At 60.1% G+C, this 21,242-nt stretch overlaps 2 protein-coding genes across 5 annotated transcripts; both read left to right on the top strand.

Annotated features, from left to right (window-relative positions):
* The first annotated feature begins 1,050 nt into the window (after positions 1–1,050).
* Positions 1,051–15,034, top strand: DHX33 (DEAH-box helicase 33). Of its 4 annotated transcripts, none has more exons than XM_082707821.1 (12): positions 1,051–1,395; positions 3,398–3,558; positions 4,328–4,555; positions 4,721–4,891; positions 6,717–6,902; positions 7,465–7,576; positions 8,589–8,748; positions 8,843–8,931; positions 9,516–9,643; positions 10,001–10,204; positions 11,690–11,776; positions 12,620–15,034. In XM_082707821.1, the coding sequence occupies exons 1-12, from the start codon at positions 1,143–1,145 to the stop codon at positions 12,926–12,928; spliced, it is 2,088 nt and encodes a 695-aa protein (XP_082563947.1). In that variant the 5' UTR covers positions 1,051–1,142; the 3' UTR covers positions 12,929–15,034. The 4 variants fall into 4 exon arrangements, with proteins under 4 accessions (XP_082563947.1, XP_082563948.1, XP_082563949.1 ...); XM_082707822.1 differs by having other exon boundaries at positions 1,066–1,395; positions 3,398–3,614; XM_082707823.1 differs by having other exon boundaries at positions 1,073–1,395; positions 3,398–3,956.
* Positions 15,035–16,522: 1,488 nt separating this feature from the next.
* C1QBP (complement C1q binding protein) lies at positions 16,523–21,224 on the top strand. Its single transcript, XM_082707841.1, has 6 exons — positions 16,523–16,820; positions 17,336–17,486; positions 19,254–19,347; positions 20,433–20,528; positions 20,670–20,792; positions 20,884–21,224. Exons 1-6 carry the CDS (start codon positions 16,616–16,618, stop codon positions 21,031–21,033), a joined length of 819 nt encoding a protein of 272 aa, XP_082563967.1. The 5' UTR covers positions 16,523–16,615; the 3' UTR covers positions 21,034–21,224.
* The last annotated feature ends 18 nt before the right edge of the window (positions 21,225–21,242 follow it).

A 21,242-nucleotide genomic window follows, 5' to 3' on the forward strand; every position in this document is an offset into this window, starting at 1 on the left:
GTGCTGGGAAGGACGGGAGTTGGGGAAGGAGGGAGCTGGGAGGGAGCAGGGAAGGAGCTCGGGGCGAAGCGAGAACCGCAGTCACCGCGGGCCACTGCACCCCTGTCTCTGCTGGCCGCTGACGCAGACCCCCGTCCTTGGAACACTGGGTTGTCAGCAGCACATGCTACAAGACCGTCCCCTGCCCTGACAGCAGGTGATCGCCAGCACCCTTGCGCTGCGACGTGGAGCCGGCCCGTGACTTTCCTGGTTTCGGAGGATGGTTCTCGGGGCTGGGGTCGGGATGCAGCACACGAGGGCACGGAGGGTCAGGTGACACGGGAAGCAAGGGCAGAAGAAAATCGGACTTCCTCAGCACCGGCAGGAGTCCTCGGAGCAGAGTGACCATCCCTCAGGGGCTCAGGGGCTGACACCTTGCTAAGGACACGGAGCAAGCCCAGCCCAGCCCTGAAACCTGAAGCACCTGAACGTTTAAAAAAGCCTTTGGGGGGGGCGCCTGGGTGGCTCAGTGGGTTAAGCCTCTGCCTTCAGCTCAGGTCATGATCCCAGGGTCCTGGGATCGAGTCCTGCACGGGGCTCTCTGCTCAGCAGGGAGCCTGCTTCTCCTCATCTCTCTCAGGCTCCTCCTCATCTCTCTCTCTGTCTGTCTCTCTGCCTATTTGTGATCTCTCTCTCTGTCAAATAAATAAATAAAATCTTAAAAAAAAAAAAAAAGCCTTTGGGAACTTCCTTTACCTCTAAACACCCGAGACACACGCGGGCAACCGGCCCCAGGCCTACGGCCACACCGGCCGCGGGGCGTCCCGACGCGGCTCACCAGCCGGTAACTGTCCCAGCAGCAGCAGCCGCCGCTCGGCCGGAACCGGCTTACGAACCCCGCGGCAGCCCCTCCGGCCCGCTCCCGCTCCCGCCGCGCTAGCTCCGGGCCTCCCTCCTTCGCACCTGGGGCCGAGCCTCTTCCGGCCCCGCTTTGCGCTCGCCGCCGCAGGCCCCCAGTGCATGCCGGGGGTCGTAGTCCTTCGCGGAGGCCGGCGGCAGCGGCCATGAGGTCATCGGTGCGCGCCGCGGCGCCGGGCAGGAAGGGGCGCACGCGCCTGCTGCGCGCCGCCGGGACCGGCCTCCAGTCGCGGCGCTCGCTCGACATGCCGGAGGAGGCGGGCTTCCCGCCCGCCAAGAGGTTCCGGCCGGGCTGCGGGCCCCCCGGGGGGCGCGTGCTGATGCTGCTGACCGCGGGCGGTAGCGGCGGGCGCCGGAGGCCGCAGCCGGCCCTGGCGCAGCCCGCGGCCGGCGTCTACCCCGAGGCGGTGGAGCGGCAGCGCCGGAGCCTGCCCATCTTCGCGGCGCGGGGGCAGCTGCTGGCCCAGCTCCGGGCCCTGGACAGCGCCGTCCTCATCGGTGAGTGGCCCGAGGGGCTCGGGGGAGGTGCCCCGCCGCTCCCCCGAGGCGCCCCCCCCCGCCCGCGGGCCGCCCCCCACTTGCCCCGCAGAGGGGCGAGCGGGAGACTCCGGGGCTCTGAGGGCGGCCGGCGGGGGAGGACGGAGCGCGCGGGGGCGAGCCTGCGGCGAGGGAGCCTGCGGCGGGGGAGTGGGCCGGCCTGACGCGAGGTCGCAGCCTCTGGGGCGGCCTGGAGATTCGGGGCAGGGCAGGGGTCTCCAGCGTCCAAGTCGTGACGAGCGTCCAGAGGACCGAGCAGATGAGCCCGCAGGAGGAGGGAGACCGGGAGGGCGAGGATCAGCGGACTGGAGTCGTAGGAAGAAGGGGGACAGATGCAGCCGCTAGACCCCTGCAGGAGCCGAAACCGACCCCTGGACTTGGGAGGGGGTGTTCCGAGTGTGCCGAGTGTGCCTCCCGCCGCGCGCTCCTCCGGCGGGGCGGGGCGACGCGGATCGTCACTGGGTTGCGGACCGAGTAGGCGGGCAGGTGAGGAAGGCAGTGAGAGCGGGCTTCTGCTGGAGGGAGGGAAGAGAACGGAGGGGAAGAGCTCGGTGGAGGCCGAGGCGAAGGAAGCGAGGACGGAGAGCCGGCAGAGAGAGAGCGGAGACGGGGGCGGGGGGTGCCTGGAAACAGAGACCAGATGCGGAGCGGGTCAGGAATAGGGGGAAGGACGTCCTGGAGGCCCAGGGCTGGCGACCGGAGGGGAGCATGGGTGTGACTGGGGAGGAGGCTGGAGGGGAGGTAGAGGGAGCGCCCATGTGAGGACCCGAGTTCTGTGGAGTAGGTGGGGAGCTCTGCTGGGAACAGCAGTCAGGGGGCCTCAGGTAGCCCCTTGGGGAAGAGGGGGACCCTGCCAGGTTGCAGAAGGGAGAGCAGGATCCGGGGTAGTGCTGGCATCCAGGGGCATTGGCCCCAACACAGACTCCTGTCTTCATCTGCACGGATGGGCTGTTTTGCTTAGCCATGCCCAGGGGTCTGGTGGAGGAGAAAAGCTGGGCAGGGAGACATTGATCTGCATTTGGGGTTTTGCCTGGTAGTTTCAGCAGGAATGCAGCAGAGTAATCACAGTCCTAGTCTTGATTCTGGGCTGGGTTAGGAGGATGAGCAGAGTGGGAAGTGCAAGCACCATGGCATGTAGGGCTGTAAGGTCAGAGATTCTTAGTGTTCGCCGGAGGGGAACGATACCCAGGTTTACAGAGTTCTTTGTTCCATTTGGGGACAGTTAGAGGGACCCCCTGAGGGTGGTGTATGCTGGATGCTCAAGTTCAGAGAAGAGACAGGTAGACCCTCCCTGCCTTCCAGGACCTGCAGTGTTGGCACACAGTATGAGGTGCTCATGCTGGAGGAGAGGCACACAAGGTACCAGAGATAGATTAGGAGGAGGCCACCAGGGCAGCCCCAGGGAGAGTGTGAGATCTGACTCATCCTGTAAAGTGTGCAGGCAGACCTGGTGCCAGACCTGGTGATGGCAGGCAGGTGTGGGCCGGGGAGGGGCCAGAAGGAAAGGGCAGAACCTGGAATGGAATGGTGGGGTGTGGGGGCTGTGGAGTGGGCATGGCTCTGGGTGTGTCCGGCTACATCTCATTTATTCTTCTGAGAAGTAACCATTTTCTGTAACAGTTGTGTTCCCTCCTTAGGTTTTTTGTGCAGGTTACCTGTTACTGAACATTTACATTGTTTCCAGCTGTTTGCTCCCCGAACCAAGTTGAATAGCATGAGTCTGAAGCTACATTTGTCTGTGCCTCTTTATTTCCTCAAAACCAGTTCCCGCAAGTGGATGTGTGCCTGGAGGCTGTAAATATTTTAAAGGTGTTTCTGATACAATGTGGCCTTCCCAGACTAATTCCGAGAACACTGCTCCAGCTGTACACACCAGTGCCTATTTTCCTGGGGCTTTATCAACTTCTAGTTTGGTGAACTTTGTGTTAATTTGCATGTAAGTGAGATTTATCTTCTGTCTCAGGGGAAACTGGCTCCGGGAAGACGACGCAACTCCCACAGTACCTCTATGAAGGGGGGATCGGCCGCCAGGGCGTCATTGCTGTGACCCAGCCGCGCAGAGTAGCTGCCATCTCTCTGGCCACTAGAGTCTCCGATGAGAAGAGAACTGAGCTCGGGAAGCTGGTACCTCACCTCCTTCTCTGCTGACAGCCCGCCCGCATGGCGCTTCTCTGAGCCAGGTTCCGGGATGCCGGGAGGCTCTCTCTTCCCCGGCTTGCTCAAGCCTGAGTCTGTCACTCGTTCCTCCGACGTCACCTGTCTGTGCATATGCTTTGTGTTCAGAGTCTGTCGGCAAGTCGGATGAATTAGTTGCTTTCCGCGAGTGTTCTTGAGGCTTCAGTAACCTCTGTGAAACCTCTGTGTGTCTGAGAGATCGTAAGCATTTCTTTAGCTTACAGTGCGTGCGGAGATCGAGCCCTAGACCTGTGGGTACGGCAGCTTCGCGCGTGTTTGCGCACTTCGCTTTAAAACATCTTACCTTTTCTTGTCTGTCTGGAGCTTTAAGTTTCTCAGCAGCTGGGGTGAGAGTCTAGTTTCAGATTTTTTTTTTTTTTAAGATTTTATTTATTTGACAGAGACAGCAAAAGAGGGAACACAGCAGGGGGAGTGGGAGAGGGAGAAGTAGGCTCCCTGCTGGGCAGGGAGTGGGACGTGGGGGCTCCATCCCGGAACATGGGGTCATGACTTGAGTGGAAGGTGGAGGGCTAACAGCTGAGCCTCCAGCACCCCGAGTTTTAGTGGTGCTCATGATTGCAGTTAAAGGGACCCGTCCACTGCCTGTCCGTGCCCGAGGGCGCGGGGCCATTCCCCAGGAGGGCACACATGTCTGGGGGTGCCGGGCACCTAGCAGCTGCTCAGCCCAGGCCCACTGAGCCCGCGGTTCCTCGCGCAGGTGGGCTACACCGTGCGCTTCGATGACGTCAGCTCGGAAGACACCAGGATCAAGTTCCTGACAGATGGCATGCTTCTTCGGGAAGCAATCTCCGACTCTCTGTTGCGCCAATACAGCTGTGTGGTCTTGGACGAGGCCCATGAGCGGACGGTCCATACCGATGTGCTCTTTGGGGTGGTGAAGGCTGCCCAGAAGAGGAGGAAGGAGCTGGGGAAGCCACCTCTCAAAGTAGGTGTGACTCGCGTCCAGGAGAGGGAGAGGCCTGTGTTACCGGGCGGCTGCTGGCCCTGCTTCGGACAGGAGTCGGTCACCAGCGGTGCGCAGGGTGGAAAGCAGCAGGCGTGGGACGGGTGGGCGTGGCCTAGCCCTCTCACTCTTCCCTCCTGTGCGCAGGTGGTCGTCATGTCCGCCACCATGGACGTGGACCTGTTCTCGCAGTACTTCGATGGGGCGCCCGTGCTCTACCTGGAAGGTCGGCAGCATCCCATCCAGGTGCTCTACACCAAACAGCCGCAGCAGGATTACCTGCACGCCGCGCTTGTCTCCGTCTTCCAGATCCACCAGGTACAGCGTGCTGCGCGCACCCATGCAGATGGGGCTCAGCTCGCCGTTGGGGGCGTGCTCCCGGTGAGAGGAAATGCTGCCACCTTGGGCGCCCTGGGAGCTGGGCCATTGCCAAGTGTCACTGTGTCCTGCTGCTGCTTTCTTGTGGCGACTCGCATCCACTCTACAGGGGAAACCACTGGGCTCTGATGGGCCTCGCACCCTGGCTGAGCTGGGAGATGGCTTGGTCAGAGCGGACTGCGGGTGGGGTGCCCGCAGTGCTGCCCCCAAGGAAGGCATGTGGGCCGCTATGGCCTCACTGTGGGAGAAGCTGCTGTCCACCCAGTAAGGGTGATCCTTTAGAACTCTTCACTTTTTCAGAAAAACTGAATTGCAGAGGCATTTCAAAATCTTCTTCTTTTTGTTAAACATTTACTTAAGTTTGAATGATTAAATCCCCTCGTTTTGGTTCCCCTCATAAAATTTGACTGTTCGTACCTTCCCATTAACTTTGTGAAAGAATCCAGAGGCAAATCTTTTAAAAACGATTTTTATTTTAATCTGAGGGGTGAGTGTGTAAAAAGTCAAAAAGGGCAGTAGTTCTAAGAGGGTCATAAGAACCAGCAGCTGGGGTCGTGGGTGGCTGGTCCCCTGAGGCCTCCAGATCTTGATGTCCGTTCAGGTGGTGATCTCATAGTCAGAAGCTCAGCCCCCTGGAGGTGGCGGGTTCCTGTCAGCCGGGAGTCTGCTTGAGAGTCTCTCTCTCTGCCTACCCTTCTCCTGCCTGCCGCTATGCACGCACCTTCTCTCCGTCCCTCTCAAATCAGTCAGTCGGTCTTAAAAAAACAAACCACCCAGCAGCTGCTTTTACTTCCCCGGTCCAGATCCCATTGTTTCAGGGGACCTAATGGCTCTCTGAGCTGTTTACTCTGGATTCGGTATTTCCAGCAGTACCTGCCTACACTGCAGGTCTTGGCGCTGCTGGTTCCCCCCAGGCAGATGAGGCTATACCTTTAGCCTCCCTGGCCTCCTACTCCCCCCGCCTCTTAGCATAGACATGTCTCATGGTTTTCAGGCCAGTGGGGGGCATTACAGCATCACGACCTGTTGCCAGCAGGGCCTGTCCTGATGCCTCCTTCCTTATACAACATAGTTGTATGAGTTTTCTGCATTCCCGTGGCTCATTTCCTCCCAGGTGTTCCAGCATCTATGGTCTGTCTGCCTGTCATCAGGATCTTTCCCGCGTTGTTATGCCGTTCGCTTTCTCCCAGAGCGCCTTGTGCTGCCTTTCCACAGGGCGGGCAGCTCCCAAGCCTTGGCGCCGCTGTGTGGACGGGTCCTGTGCCTCCGGGTTGGAATCCATTCTGGCCTTCTGCCTGGCCGGTTAGAGGAGGGCAGGCTGTCGGGTTCTCACGGCCGAGTCCTGGGCCTTTCTGTCTTCTCCAGGGAGCGGGGCCGGGTCTTGTCCATAGAGACCTTCAGACCTCACCCAGGCTGGAGCACCCTCGGCCCAGTCCTTCCCTCCTGTCTCTCAACACGGGTCCAAGCTTTGTCTGCTGCGACGTCTTGCTCTGGGCGCACCACCTCCCTGCGTGTAGAGGGAGGGACAGGCCGGCATGGGCCACAGATACACTAGATGCGGGACTGGATTTAACTGTAGCTCACTCGGTTGACCGCTCCAGGCGCCTTCGGCGAGTGCGTGCTCCCCGAGGACACACCAAGTGTGGCCCACGCACCTCTCCACAGCGAAGAAAACCCATCTGGGAAGCTCACTGGTGACCGCTCTCTGTTGCTGCAGCCCACGCTCTGGCAGGCACCTCCTGAGGCCATGCTTTCCCTCCTGCAGGAGGCGCCTCCTTCCCAGGACATCCTGGTGTTCCTCACGGGGCAGGAGGAGATCGAAGCCATGAGCAAGACCTGCAGAGACATCGCGAAGCACCTCCCGGATGGCTGCCCCGCCATGCTGGTCCTTCCTCTGTACGCCTCCCTGCCTTATGCCCAGCAGCTCCGTGTCTTCCAGGCGGCCCCGAAGGTGAGTACGCACCCGGCCTTTGTGGGCCCTTCCCCGGGCACCTGTGGGGTGGGGTGCTCAGGTACCAGATATGCGAGCCGCTAAGCCGTGGGACTGGACGACCCAGGCCAGATGGGCCTCCCCGGGCCTGGTGAGAACAGGGGGAGCTGGTAGACCACGGTGGGGGGTGGGCCCAGGCGGTAGGTGACTGGTACATGAGGGGCTCTCCCCAGTCTGACACAGACCAGCTGCCTGTGCGCATCACAAGTGCTGGCTGCCCTCTGCTGAGCTGGCAGCATGGGGGCGGTCCAGTTGTGTCGACACGGAGGCCCCGAGAAGCGGAGAGACGGTGCTCAGGCAGTGGCTGGTGGGACTGGGCACCTAGCCACGCCTGCCGGTTCCTCTGCATCTCATCCTCTCAAGCCTTAAGGACAGGAACCTCCCTGCTCAGTGTGAAGAATTCCCATAAGTCACGTGATCCTCGTTCCTGGAGAGCATGTGGGCTGTGCGAGCTACCGGTGGGCACTGTGCTGTGAAACCTCGGAGTTGTGTGTGTCACCTTCTGGTTTCTTCCTCCCTGCAGGGCTGTCGCAAAGTGATCGTTTCAACCAACATCGCTGAGACTTCCATAACCATCACGGGAATAAAACACGTGGTTGACACGGGCATGGTTAAAGCAAAGATGTATAATCCCGGTGAGGATGACGCCCACAAACCCCTCTTTTCCCCACAGCCTCTCCCAGCAAGCGCTTCCTGCTCAGACTCGCCGTAACCAGGGTGGCACTGGCCGTGCAGGTGACACGGTCTGAAAGCAGTCAGGTCCAGGAAGGGGGCTGGCAGCGGGAGCCGGGGGCCAGGCAGGGCAGGATGGGGGCCCAGGCTTTGCCAGCTTGAGGACCGGCTGGGCCTGGCCTGAGACTCCTGAGCAGCTGGGTGAGGGGGCTGTGCGCCAGGGACCCCCGACACAGGGCAGAAGCTTTGTTGAAATGAATGTTCGAGCTTCAGGCGTCCTAGGAAGGAGATCCCCTAGGCCGGGGTGAGTGCCCACTGTCCCTGAGAGTGTGCGCTGGGAGCTTGCTGGATACGCTGGTCCTCCCATCTGCTTTCTGCCCGGCTTGGTGCTACGGAGGATCAGAGGCAGTGGGGATGTCTGAGGACAGCACACCACCAAGGGTGCGGACTCGGAGGTAGCATGTGGAAGGACTTGTTTCATCGGGCCTGGCACAGAGCACACCTTTATCCAGGACCCATGCGACTCCTGGGTGTGACTCCATCACACCACCTCAAGATCCTCTGACAGCGGAGCCGGGAGGGCCATGCAGGCCGGCCCCTGACATCTCCTTTCCGAGGCAGTGACCGCTGGCCAGCTACCCTAGCTTCTTGGAGACAGAGTTTGGGCACTGAAAAGCCTGGCAGCCTGGAACACTCTCGGTCACCAGCAGACCGGCGCAGCTCTGGCCCTGTGGTTTTGGCGGGGACCTATGGCCCCGGGCACGTGGGCTTAAAAGACGTTCCGAAGATTGATACGCTGCAGTTTCAGTGTAGAGTGCGCTGTTCTGTGCTTTCCCACATGGCCTCGGGGTTCCCAGACTCGTGTGCTGTGGGAAGGATCACTGGGGCTCTGAGGAGCACTGCTTTGTGCCCACGCTGGTGAACCCGTGTGATCCTTTGCGGGGCGAGGCCTCACACGGGCCGTTCTCCCCGCAGACAGTGGCCTGGAGGTGCTCACTGTGCAGCGTGTGTCCAAGGCCCAGGCGTGGCAGCGTACGGGCCGGGCCGGCAGGGAGGGCAGTGGCGTCTGCTACCGGCTCTACACAGAGGACGAGTTTGAGAAGTTTGAGAAGATGACCGTGCCGGAGATCCAGAGGTGGGCACCCCCACACCCCCGCTGCCCCTGCCGCCCCGCGGACCCAGCCGGGGACCTGGAGCTGGTGCGGCAGCTGTGCGTCTGCTCTTCACAGGTGTAACCTGGCCAGCGTGCTGCTGCAGCTCCTTGCCATGAAGGTCCCCGACGTGCTCACCTTTGACTTCATGTCCAAGCCCTCTCCGGGTAGGCGGGGTTTTTGTGCAGGGCCAGGGCTGCGGGGGAACAGGACCCGCGAACGGCTGGACTCTCCAAATTGCGTCTGGGGGCCGCTTCCTCTCTCGTTTCATTTGGTGCATAAGCTTGGCTGTCAGGGGGGCCAGAGGACCTCCAGGGGGGTTCTGTGCCCATAGCGCCTCCTGGGCCAGAGCCGTCACTTCCCGTCGGGCCTTGGGGGTCATTTTCTCTGTATTACATCATGAAAACGCTGGTTTATCCTTCAGCAGGTGACGTGTGGCCGGGGTTAGAAATTCAGGGCGTGTGAAGGGGACAGTAGAAGTGTTTCTCAGCTGGGCTTTGCACAGCCTCTGTTCCACTGCCGTGCGTCTCTGTTTCTGGCAACATGGGTCAGGATGGCACCACGAGTGTGGGCGTGTGCGGGTTTCATGTGTGTGACGCAGCGGGGTCACAGGATGTTGCTGTGGACAGAGCTAAAGACAGGAGTGTCCCCGGCCACTGCGCCCCGAGGACCAGGGTTGGATGTGGGGGCCTTTGGCTCCCGAAGCAGAGAGTGGCTGCAGCTGCATCCCCCTCTCCTGGTTTTCCTGCAGATCACATTCAGGCCGCAGTTGCTCAGCTGGACCTATTAGGTGCTCTCGAACAGAAGGACGGCCAGCTCACCCTGACTCCGGTGGGGAGAAAGATGGCCGCTTTCCCTTTAGACCCCAAATTCGCCAAAGTAAGTTACCTCCTCCACTCGCTGCCCCTTATCCGACACGGCTTGTGTGACGGTCACCTGCACCCCCGGTGCCCTGGCTTCCCCCTTCGCTGTTGCCTCGGAGCAGCTGTGGCCCTGCTTTGCGTCTGATGCGTGCTGGTGTCGGGTGAGGGAGTCAGAGCCACGCGAAGTCGGGAGCCCTCCCCGAGGACTGTGGGAGCCTGTGGGCGGGCTGTCGGGTTCCAGAGAGCAGGCGGTGGTGGCTGGAGAGGCACCTGGCCTCTGAGGCCGCAGTGGGGCGGCTGCACGGGCAGCGTGGACAGACTGTGCTCAGTGGGGGGAGGTCTCAGGGCTCACCATTGCAACTCCTATTTGCAGACCCTCCTCCTGTCCCCCAAGTTCCACTGCACGGAGGAGATCCTGACCATCGTCTCCCTCCTGTCGGTGGACAGTGTTCTGTACGACCCTCCTTCCCGGCGGGACGAGGTGCAGGCCGTCCGTAGGAAGTTTGTGTCCAGTGAGGGGGACCATATCACGCTGCTCAACATCTACCGGGCCTTCAAGAACCTGGGCAGAAGTAAGGTTGGTCTCAGCCGGGGCCTTCTCTCCCGCGATGCTCTCCTGCCCAGCCAGTGAAACGTCCGGAGCCCCCGGTCGGAGTGCACAGGCCTCACCAGGGAGACCCGCAGCGCTGGCCTCCGCCCTGCCCGTGTCCCACTCATTCTCACTGGGCAGGGGCCCTGTGCGCGGGGTGGCCTGGCTTCTCTGCTACAAATGAGCTCCCTCCTGCCCCCGCCGGCCTGTCTGCATGGTAGCGTTCACGTGGAGGGTATTGCGGTTCCTCAGACCCGAATGGGAACAGCATTCTAGAACCCCGCTATCTGAAGGCAGAGCCATCTGTGAGCCCTCCCACAAGCCAGAGCGGCAGACGGGGAAGCAGCCGTGGTCATTAATTCGTGTGGAGATGTCTGTCCGTGCTCCCAGACCCGGAAAGTGGCCTGCCTTAGACTGCCCTGGTACCGTGGTCCCTGCTGTGAACAGGTGCACGAGATAAATGCAGCCGAAGCCCGGCAGCTCTGGTGGCAGCTCGAAGCCGGGGTGCCCGGCGCGGCTCCTGGGTCAGCGTGGCTCCAGGGGGTCTGTGCACCTCCCGGGGATCAGCGCATCTCGGGCGTCTGCACCGCTTCGGGCCGGGGGCCAAATGGGCCCCCCTGCGGGGCGCGCTGCAGAACAGAACACACGCCGAGCACTACTCTTGCTTTCCCCCTTTTCCATAAAAGTGAAAATCCTGTCTTGCGTCATGAGGTCAGTGGAAACAAGTACTAAAATAGGTGTGTGTGGCAAGTGAGATGGCGTGATGCGGGCAATCACGAATACCTTGCGGTCTCTTGTGTCCATGAAACCCGCCTGGCGTGTACTCCTCAACTCTGCGTTGTACGGTCAGGTCTCAGGAGGAGAAAAGCCACTGCTCGGGTGTGGTGGCTGCCTGCATCCTGCTTTGTCCGCCTCGGCTTGTTTGAGGAAATAGGATGCTGTGTGTCCGGCGAAAGCGCAGCCCGAGAGTGGCAGTCAGTCTCGCGTGGGCCACTGCATGCCGGACTCTGGCCCGGTGCACGGCAGCTTCCCGGCCGCCCCAGCTGGGGCAGGTTCCCACTCCCACCATCCGACTTGCTCAGATGCTGCGTTCTCCCTGAGCCGGTGCACCTCTCAGCTAGTTTAAGCTGCCGCCCGGGAGCGCTCCGCAGGCCGGGCTCCCCGACCTGTACCGGACGCTCGAAGCTCGTGTCTGTGGGGTGGCTGTTCACATCCTTGTCTATTGTCCTGCCGACTTGTTGGTCATTGTCTCGTTGCCACGTAGGAGTTTTTTAAATGCATTCTGGGATAATGAATCCAGAGCATGAGGGAATTTTCATCTGTGTCCCCTTACAGTTTGTGCTTTCTGACAGCTGTTTTCCTCTATTTATTTTTGGCGACTGACGTCTTCTTTCTGAATTCAGTTCTCAAAGTTCTCTTACTTCTTTCCTCTGTGCAAGTGATGGGTGTGCTGACTCTTCCTCTCCCGCTCAGGACTGGTGCAGAGAGAATTTCGTCAACAGCAAGAACATGGCGCTGGTGGCTGAGGTCCGAGCACAGCTGAGGGACATCTGTTTGAAGGTACCTGTCCTGCATGTTGGGGCCCCCGTGCCCCTCATCCAAAGTCCTCGCCTCTCCACTCTTGGGTTCCAGGCTCGCCTGACAGTCGCTGAGACTGGAGTGTACATACCTATGTAGTTTGTTCCGAACCACAGCCAGTGGAAGGAGAGACCAGCAGTTAGTGGCAGGAATGGGGGGGCTCCCCAGAAATGGTGACAGCTGATTTGAAGAGGGTCCCCCTCAGGAGGGGAACAGCAGATTGCAGAAACCAAAACCCCTGGAGGTGTCTTAAAGGGAGAAGTGGGGAGAGAGGTTTCTCTGGGAGGCTGTGGACAGGAAATGGTTGAACCCCACAGGGACAGGTCAGAGATGGGGGCGGGTCCTCTCTGGCCGCTCTGTGCACGCCCCTCCCGCTTCCCACCTTCTGCCTCCGTGGTGGTTGCTGTCCTAGGCCTTTCTCCTCAGGGGAACCACAGACCGTGGTCAGGCAGCGGGGTCAGGCGGTGTCCACCAGCGGCCTGTTTGGCCGGTGTCCCCCGGGGGTGCAGCTGAGGGGCAGGATCTTCTGGAACTGGTGCTGGGGGGACGACCGCCGGAGGTGGACAGGGGAGGCTCGGGGAGGTGCTTGCTGGAGGGGCGCTCCAGAGCAGGAAGGGTAATTTGGCCACAGTGGGAGTGCGGGAAAGGCCCTTCTCTGAGGGCCACAGTCGGCCATCCATCCCCTCCCCGGCCCGAGTGCGCCTGCTCCCTGCAGCCCCGCCAGCAGCCTCCTGCAGCAGCAGCGCCTGCTGGGCCGGGCTGGCGCTGGGGCTGCGTCTGAGCCTGACCAGGGCTGGTGTCTGGCGCCCACTTCTCCCGCTGCAGATGTCCATGCCGATGATGTCCTCCCGCGGGGACGGGGAGAGCGTCCGCCGGTGTCTGGCACACAGCCTGTTCATGAGCACGGCCGAGCTGCAGCCCGACGGCACATACGTCACCACGGACAGCCGGCAGCCGGTGGCCATCCACCCTTCGTCCGTGCTTTTCCACTGCCGGCCGGCCTGCGTCGTGTACACGGAGCTGCTGCACACCAGCCGCTGCTACATGCGCGACGTGTGTGTTGTGGACGCCGAGTGGCTGCACGAGGCCGCCCCTGACTACTTCCGGAGGAAGCTGCGTGCCGCCCGCGACTGAGCGCACTGCCCCTGACTGGAGCATCCGACCCCCAGCCAGGAACGCAGAGCCTGGTCCCAGCGGGGTTCTCCGCCTGCTGCATGGGGGTGCAGGGACGGCCCTTGCAGAGTCCAGCTCAGGTGGCTTCGGCGGGTGCCTGACTGGGACATGCAGGCTGTCCCGCCCCGTGTGCCACTCTAACGTGAGACTCCCCGAGTCCTTGTGATGGGGTGGGGTTTCCCAGGAGGGGACTCTAGGGTCGCAGAGCTGCCCTGGACATGTCCTAAGGTCTGTAGAAGTTTGAGGAGGGACGTACTGTTGTCTCCTCCCTCCTGAACTGCACACCCCAGGGTGCGAGCCTCCTCGTCGCCACCTCCAAGCACAAGGATACCGTCGAGCATGGCCGCTGGCTGCTGTTCTCCCCAGCTAGGCACATGCGGCCCCGCGGGCATGAGGACTGGCCAAGTCTGTCCCGGTGGGGCCTGGGCAGAGACCTATCAGGGTGGCTGGAGGGGGAGGGCCCGTGAGGACCCGGCCGCACCTGGGGTCCTGTCTGCTGCCCCTGGGCTTGTGCTCTCACATCTTATTCGTCATCTCTGTGCTTCCTTCTTCATGGGGATAGGGGGACACAGTCCGGCTTCCTGTGTGAGCCACCCCCACCCCCGGGCCGCAGTTTGCATGTCTGTGGGAGTCCCAGAGTCTCCAGTCTCTTCCTGGCCTCCTGTTCCAGGAAGGGGAGAGACACCAAAGGTTCCTCTTTGCTATTTGATCACCAAATGCAAGTCAGCTTTTCCAGAGTGTTTGCTGTAAGAGAAGCTGACTTAGCATTTGTTTGGGCCTTGTGGTCAGAACCCCGGTGTACAGTGTCTTCGTCATTCCTTACCAAGTGGACCATGCGGTTCTGAGGCAGGGGGCCGCATTGCCTGACACTGCACAGGGACTGCGGGTGGTCTCCGCTCTGGGGCACGGGCTCGGCCTCCCCAACGTCCCCGCAGTCTATGCCTGCTTCTGCGCCGCATGTGCCCGGAGCACCCCAGCGGCTAGCCGGGGCTGCGGGGTCCCGGATACCTGTCTTTCTGCATTCTTAGACTTTCAGCTGGCTCTTCCACAGACAACCTTGTTGTTTACAGTTGCTGACTTACTGACGAGTTTTTCAGAAAAATTTTTAAGTGTATTTTTCTCATTTCTTAATAGAGGCCTAGGATGTTCAAGCTGACTGGGGAAAAGAATACATTGTATTTTTAATAAAATGGGAATCGTGCTGGTAAGAATGGGGAGTGGGTGATAACGTGCCGGCACATTCTCTGGGCTTCCTTGGGTGAGGGCAGTGCGTGTCCTGCTCAGTACCTGTTCTGAGTGGGAGCGCGGGACACAGAGCTGCCAGCAGCTTTCACGTTTCTCTACGGAAAGAAGTCAGTTGCTGCAACATTCTGGCAGAATTTTCATACAGTAGTTTTTTTTCACTGGACTTTAGAAAAAGTTCATTTTAAATCTAGCTGCTCAGGGAGTGAAGCAGGTTGGAAACCCCATTCTGACCACGAATCACCACAAGGAAATAAAGTGCTGCTTATATCGACCTGTGGCGGACACTGCGCTTTCTCTTAAGAAACTTTCTTAAAAGTTCCACATTTCGTGGTGATGTCGCTTATGGTCCGTGAGACCTCCAAGGTCAGCCGCCTCTTTTCCAGCCTGGGCCCACTGATTCACCTGGTGAATCACCACGTCCCGCGAGCAGCTTTGTGGAGGGAGATGCCCTCTCCGGAGGCTGGCCAGCAGGGCAGCGCAGAGCCGCCACGAGGGACAAGCTACCAGCATCCGGTCCCTGATAAGGGCCCGTCCTCGGGGGGCATTTCCGCAGGCGGCCAGGGTGGGCAGGACACAGCCTGATTCTCCTCCCAGAGACGTTAGTCTGTAAACATGGGACATGCTGCTCTGACAGGAAACAAGGGTTTTATAGTCTGATGGGAACATTAGAGCTTGTAGGAGAAAACCCCACCTTTGTTCAGGTTTCCTTGTATTCTGAAGGCCTGCTCTTGCTGGCAGGGCCAGCTGCAGGGGGACCGCGGGCCCTATGTATGGTGTCACACTCCAGCCAGACCACAGGCTCCATTAAAGATCAGTCTCGCATGCCACGTGTGTGGCTCTCTTTTCTCGGGTGCATAGAATGTATTTTTGAATTCGTCTGATCTTGTCCACCATTTTGGAGGACTGACTTCTTCAGCTGGGAACAGGGGAGTTCTCAGCTGACTCCTTGGGGTGAGATCAGGGTGGGAAAAGGGTGCCCTCCAAATGGAGAGAGGCAGGGATGTACCAGCACCTGTGCACTGAAAGGTCACCCTTCTTCTTGTGTGTCTAATTAGCATGTTAAATGTCCACCCCAAGGGGTTTTCAGTGTTACAATGTGAGAAGGTCATTGAAAGGCCAACGCTGGGGTGCACTCTCGCACCCACCTTGGCGCAGACTGGTTTGTTGCAGTCTTACTCATAAAGGGGTGTTTTGTCTGAGCCGGTAGAGGTGGATGTGAGGTTGTGCAGGCAGGGGATAAAAAACCCAGCCTTGGGGCGCCTGGGTGGCTCAGTGGGTTAAACCTCTGCCTTCGGCTCAGGTCATGATCTCAGGGTCCTTGGATCGAGCCCCACATCAGGCTCTCTGTTCAGCAGGGGAAGCCTGCTTCCCCCTCTCTCTGCCTACTTGTGAACTCTCTCTCTGTCAAATAAATAAAATCTTAAAAAAAAAAAAAAGCCTTTCCTCGCATCTGTGTTATGTTAATGAACCTTGTGCAACTCCCTGGGCAAAGACTTGTAGTTTTGAAGCAAGGTGACCCACTGCAGAGCTAGTATAAATGGGGTGGGCTCTGGGGCTCATTGATTGCTTTTGAAACAGCCCGGGAGTTTTACCACGGTTTTGTTTTGTTTTTTGTTTTTTGTTTTTTTTTACTTTATTTACTTATTTGACAGAGAGCACAAACTGGCAGAGGAGCAGGCAGAGGAAAAGGGAGAAGCGGGCTCCCTGATCAGAGCCCAACATGGGGCTCGATCCCAGGACCCCCCACGATCATGACCCAAGCCAAAGGCAGACGCTTAACCTACTGAGCCCCCCAGTCCTCCCTTTCTTACTTCTGATGTGGCTTAGTTTCTGCTTCCCCTTTGTTACCTTGAGTCCTTAACTACTGAAGCTTTTTGCAACTCTGCCATTCTGACACAGCCTAGTAAGGTGTAGGTCACTGAGCATAGCTTGGGGGCCTTCTTCTTTTTCTGGGCCCTTCACTGCTGCTCCTAGCCTCCTAGTCCCAGAGCAATGCCGTGGCTTTGGAACTGGGTGCACGCTGGGAAGCGTGTTTGTGCATACGGGGGGAAGGAAGTACAGGTCCAGATGGAGTGCACGCAGTGGTGGTTTGCTCACGCTGGGGGAAGGTTGTGCACGTCGGGGTGGGGTGCACGTCGCGGCGGGGTGCACGCAGGGGGAGGTTGTGCGTATGGCCGCGGGTTGCACGCTGGGCGGGGGTCGCAGGGATTCAGAGGGTTCCCCGGGAGCGGAGCGGCCCTGACCTCGGAGGCGTCCAGCAGGGGGCGCGCCTAACTCGGAGGCTCGCTCGCGCACTGCGCCGGCGCGGAAGCGCTCCCGGCAGGGGCGGGACTTCCGGCGGCGCGCGGGCCTGGATCTAGGGCCTGGGCTCGTCCTTCGCACCCGCACGTGTACGCCGCCGCGATGCTCCCTCTGCTGCGCCGAGTGCCCCGCGCGCTGGGCTCCGCGGCCGCCGTGCTCCGCTCCGCGCCCGCCCCGCCGCCTCGGCCGCTGCTGCAGCCAGTGCCCCGGCCTTGCGTGCGGCCGTTCGGGTCGCTCCGAGTGCGCGCCGGCCTCCTGCGCTCCCGCGGGCCCTGCGGCTGCGGCTGCGGCGCGCTGCACACGCAGGGTGAGGCTCGGGTCGGGGCCGGGGGTCGGGAGCCTTCCCCGCCGGTGGACCACACCGGGCCGCGGCCGCGCGGGTGGCGTTTCCTGCCTTCCCCCTGCAGGTCGGCGTTTCGGGCAGAGCCGCTTCCACGCCCTGGCGGCCGGCTTCGCCCCTCGCCTGCGAAGGGGACTCTGCGGTGGCCGGCGGTCGGGGTGGAGGGCAGGAGGTCATGTCTGTGCGTAATTGGGAGCTTCTGGCTTCGCGGTGGAGCGTGGCGGTGGGACTTCCCTGTCGGAGGCCTTTTTCCAGAACTGGGCTCGTCCTGGCGCCGCGGGCACCCAGCACGGCCACCGGTGTGTCCTGAGGCCTAGCGGGTGGGACTCAGCCGGTTCCCGAGTGCGGGAGTCCCCTCACCAGCAGGAGTTACCAGGAACAGCCCCAAGGCCAGATTTCTGGCTGCAGTCGCCGCCCCCCGCTTCCTTTTTAGGATTTGAACAGGGTTTTTTCTCTCTTTTCCTTTCGGACTTTCACTGTAGGAGATAAAGCTTTTGTGGAGTTCCTGAGTGATGAGATTAAGGAGGAAAGGAAGATCCAGAAGCACAAGTCCCTCCCCAAGATGTCAGGAGGCTGGGAGCTGGAAGTGAACGGGACGGAAGCCAAACTCGTGCGGAGAGTTGCCGGGGAAAAGTAAGTGCGGAGAGCCTGCAGGTTGTGAGGACCGACTCCCTGAACTTGCGAGGACTGCCCTGCCTTCTCCCAGAGCTGCCTTTAGTAGAGCAGGTCCTCAGACGCCCGATGTCCAGTTGGTCATTTGCTGCACACAGATGTGCCAGGAGCTGGCTTACTCGGTAAGGCAGGAAAGGATGTCGCTGGAGGTCTCTTGGACTGTAGAAGCTGTTGCCCTGGTCAGGCTGTGCTTGAAGGCAGACACACGGACTCAGACACTTTTTACTCTTCTAAAGACATATTAGAGCACGAGTGGGGGTGGGGGCATCAGCAGCAGAGGGAGGAGCAGACTCCCCCTTGAGCAGAGACCACCCCACCCCCATGCCTGGCTTGATCTCCGGATCCTGAGATCATGACCTGAGCCAAAGGCAGACGCTTAGTCGACGGAGCCACCTGGTTGCCCCAGATTCAGAAATTCGTACAGTGCTGACCGAAGCAGATTGGCCTCAGGTTTGCGGTGCAGACTCTTGCACTGGGGTGGGCCCTGCTGCGGGAAACCATGTTTATAGCAGGGAACACGCAAGCCGCGGGCTTTCCCTGTGAGCAGATGAGGACACAGGGCTGTGAGTGTCCCCGGGAGAAAGGTGGGGAACTTCCCACCTCGTTCCACTGCTGATCGTTTGCTCTTTGAGTAAACTTCTGTACCTGCTGTAAAGGAGGCTTCTGCTTTTCTCTGCCCCTAGTGTCAGTCCCCACCCACACACACCCTGTGACATCCTGAGCCCTTGTCCTGGGGTGAGTCACAGCCGGTTTGGGGTCACCGTGAATCGTGTTCCTGTGACTAGAACTGCACCTGTGTGTCCAGGAGCTTGGCTTGGTCAGCACAAGGGCAGACGAGACAGTCAGTGTGACTGACCATGACTGCTAGCATCGCGGGGCGGGACAGCACCTTCCTGGCAAGGCAGTGCGTGGGGATCCTGAGCGAGCTGGTGCTGCACGTCCCCTCCCTGCTGTTGCCCTCCTGGCTCCGGAGCAGGGTTGGGCGGCAGAGGATTCTTGGAGCCGAGCTGTCACCAGTTGAGTGTTTCTGGCCTGCTTCGTGGTTATAAAACTTCCCGCCGCTGTTTTTGAAGAATGGATTTGGGGGTACCTGGGGGGCTCAGTCAGTCAGTGTAGCGTCTGCCTTCAGCTCAAGTCATGATCTCGGGGTCCTAGGATAGAGCCTTGCATAGGGCTCTCTGCTCAGCGGGGAGCCTCCTTCTCCCTCTGCCTGCCTGCCACTTCCCCTGTTTGTGCACTCTCTCTCAAATGGATGAGATTTAAAAAAAAAAAAAAAAAAAAAAAAAAGAGACAAGCGGCTCTGTAGGGCAGCATAGTGTCGGGGAGCCTCCCTCCTCCCCGTGGCCCCTCTGGGTCCTCTGCTGAGGGCAGCCCTTGGGTGCCTCTCTCTCCCTCCCGCCATGGGCAGATTTTCGCAGGGAGGAAAGGTGTTAAAGGAAGCTTCTGTTGGGTCCCACCGCTCTCTGGGCTCCTCAACGCTCACTCCCAAGATAGGGTGGACACTGCCGCCCTCCCCCACCGGGACTGCATTTGGAGAGATGAAGCGGGGCTTGTTGACTTCTAGCAGCTGACGCGGAGCATGCTGTGGCTGCAGGGGTTTGCCGCTCACAGTTTGGACACATTGTTGTGGTTTGGCACATAGTTTCGGTCACCCTTGTAACTGTAGCCACACTCACTGCTAGTTCCCTCATCTGCAGGGCCCCGCTGGGCCATTCTCTGCTTTTGCAGGGTCACCGTCACCTTCAACACCAACAACAGCATCCCACCCACGTTTGACGGCGAGGAGGAGCCGTCCCAGGGGCAGAAAGCGGAAGAACAGGAGGTGAGTGGACTGCGCCCGGGGAGGGCCTTGGTCTCCCTCGCTCCTTTGCCACTGGGGACAGGCAGGGCCATGGCTGCCCTTGGGCCTCAACTCCCCAAGCTGCGGTTTTGGGCTTTGGCACGAGAACCGTGGGTTCCGCAGGTGTGGGCTCTGTGCCGTGGCCTGTGTTCGCTCGGTGGGGAGGAGCCGAACCTGCTTGTACCTTCCCACGATCGGGAGGCTCATCCAGTGTGTTTGCCAGGGATGAATGTTCTAGTGTGTCAGGCTGGCTGTAACACCAGTTGGGGAGCTGGGGCGTCAGACTGACATCCGAAAGGCGGACAAGGTGTTTGCTTTGGCCACGGGCCCTCCTGCGTGGGCCCAGTGGGAGCCCAGTCTGCACACGTTATGGGGGGCCGTGGGCCTGGTCTAGGGACTAGCGTGGGCGCCGCAGGGTCTCTGGACCTCCTGACTAAGCAGGTACTGGGACCATCTCTGGGCTGAGCAGAGAGGATACCACTTGGCACTCCTGACTCTACCACCCCAACTGTGACCTCCCTGACGCAGGACGGCTCACAACCACTGGGATTGCTCAGCTTTAGGACGGCCACTTAGCCCAGTGCGCTGGCCTGAGTCCTGCCCTGGGACAGAGGAAGAGCCCAAAACGGGCAGCAGGAGTGACATCTGGGAGGTCAAGGCCAGCTTCGCGGCGCACGGGTGGACTAACAGGCCTGGGGGAGAGACCAATTCACAGAGCTGGACCCTGGCTCCAATTTCTGCACTTTAAACCAGGGACGTTCTGTAAGCAAGCAGGGGGCTAACAGCTGTGAGACCCCATAGATAGATGTGTGAGCCTCCGCCCTCTAAAACTGGGTTCAGACCTTGGGGAGGGACAACGAGAAGAGTGTAGCCCAGTCTCTGGAACAGGCTGGTACATGGCTTGAGTATTGTGGAAGGTTCTAGCTTCCTTGTCAAGGGGCCGGATCATGGAGGGGTTTAGAAGCGGCCTAAGGACTGTCCTAACAGTGGTGGTCGTCAGATCCCTGGAACCATGAGCACCCCCTGCCCGGTTCAGGCAACGGACTGATGTGCTTTTGCTTTCCCAGCCTGAACTGACATCCACACCCAATTTCGTGGTGGAAGTCATTAAGGACGGTGGCAAGAAGGCTTTGGTGCTGGACTGTCATTATCCGGAAGATGAGGTGTGTGGGATGGGGCACAGGATGGGGAGGAAGGGCACCGGCTTATCTGGCAGAGACCAGGGAAGCTAGGGGGAGGGCAGCGGTAAGTGGTCAGGTTGTCCTGGGAAAGCCTTCACTTTCCCCAGCCCTGTCTCTTTTCAGGTTGGGCAAGAGGAAGAGGAGGAGAGTGACATCTTCTCCATCAGGGAGGTGAGCTTTCAGGCTGTCGGCGAGTCAGAGTGGAAGGACACAAATTATACGCTCAACACTGACTCCCTGGACTGGGTGAGTGTGGGCAGGGGTGCGGCGCAGTGGGGCGGCCCAGCGCCTGGCAGGGGAGCGGCCTGGGATCAGGAAGGCCCGTCTGTCCTCCTAGGCCTTGTACGACCACCTGATGGATTTCCTGGCTGACCGAGGGGTGGACAACACGTTCGCAGACGAGCTGGTGGAGCTGAGCACGGCCCTGGAGCACCGGGAGTACATTGCCTTTCTCGAGGACCTCCAGGGCTTCGTCAAGACCCAGTAGAGCAGGTGCCGGGCTTTGCCGAGGCGTGAGCCTGCTTGGGAGCCAGATGGACAGGGGCTCGGAGATGGTTTCCTTCCTGCTATCATGGAGAATGATTCAGATTTAAATGACTTCCTTTGCGGTCGTTTATTGCATCTCTACAACTCTCCTGCTCCAAGATGTGATAATGGACAATAAAATCGGGCGGTTTCCTCTGTTGTCTTTGCTAT

Source organism: Mustela nivalis (assembly GCF_964662115.1).
Source record: "Mustela nivalis genome assembly, chromosome: 17".
In the NCBI taxonomy this organism is placed as follows: domain Eukaryota; kingdom Metazoa; phylum Chordata; class Mammalia; order Carnivora; family Mustelidae; genus Mustela; species Mustela nivalis.

What these genes read in the sequence shown, in the direction of transcription:
- C1QBP (XM_082707841.1), top strand. Translation starts at nt 16,616, where the DNA reads ATGCTCCCTCTGCTGCGCCGAGTGCCCCGCGCGCTGGGCTCCGCGGCC. An exon ending in CGGCGCGCTGCACACGCAGG is followed by an intron (nt 16,821 to 17,335) that starts GTGAGGCTCGGG and finishes CTTTCACTGTAG; the next exon opens with GAGATAAAGCTTTTGTGGAG. An exon ending in ACACTGACTCCCTGGACTGG is followed by an intron (nt 20,793 to 20,883) that starts GTGAGTGTGGGC and finishes CTGTCCTCCTAG; the next exon opens with GCCTTGTACGACCACCTGAT.
- DHX33 (XM_082707821.1), top strand. Translation starts at nt 1,143, where the DNA reads ATGCCGGAGGAGGCGGGCTTCCCGCCCGCCAAGAGGTTCCGGCCGGGC. An exon ending in TCTTCCAGGCGGCCCCGAAG is followed by an intron (nt 6,903 to 7,464) that starts GTGAGTACGCAC and finishes TCCTCCCTGCAG; the next exon opens with GGCTGTCGCAAAGTGATCGT. An exon ending in TAGACCCCAAATTCGCCAAA is followed by an intron (nt 9,644 to 10,000) that starts GTAAGTTACCTC and finishes TCCTATTTGCAG; the next exon opens with ACCCTCCTCCTGTCCCCCAA.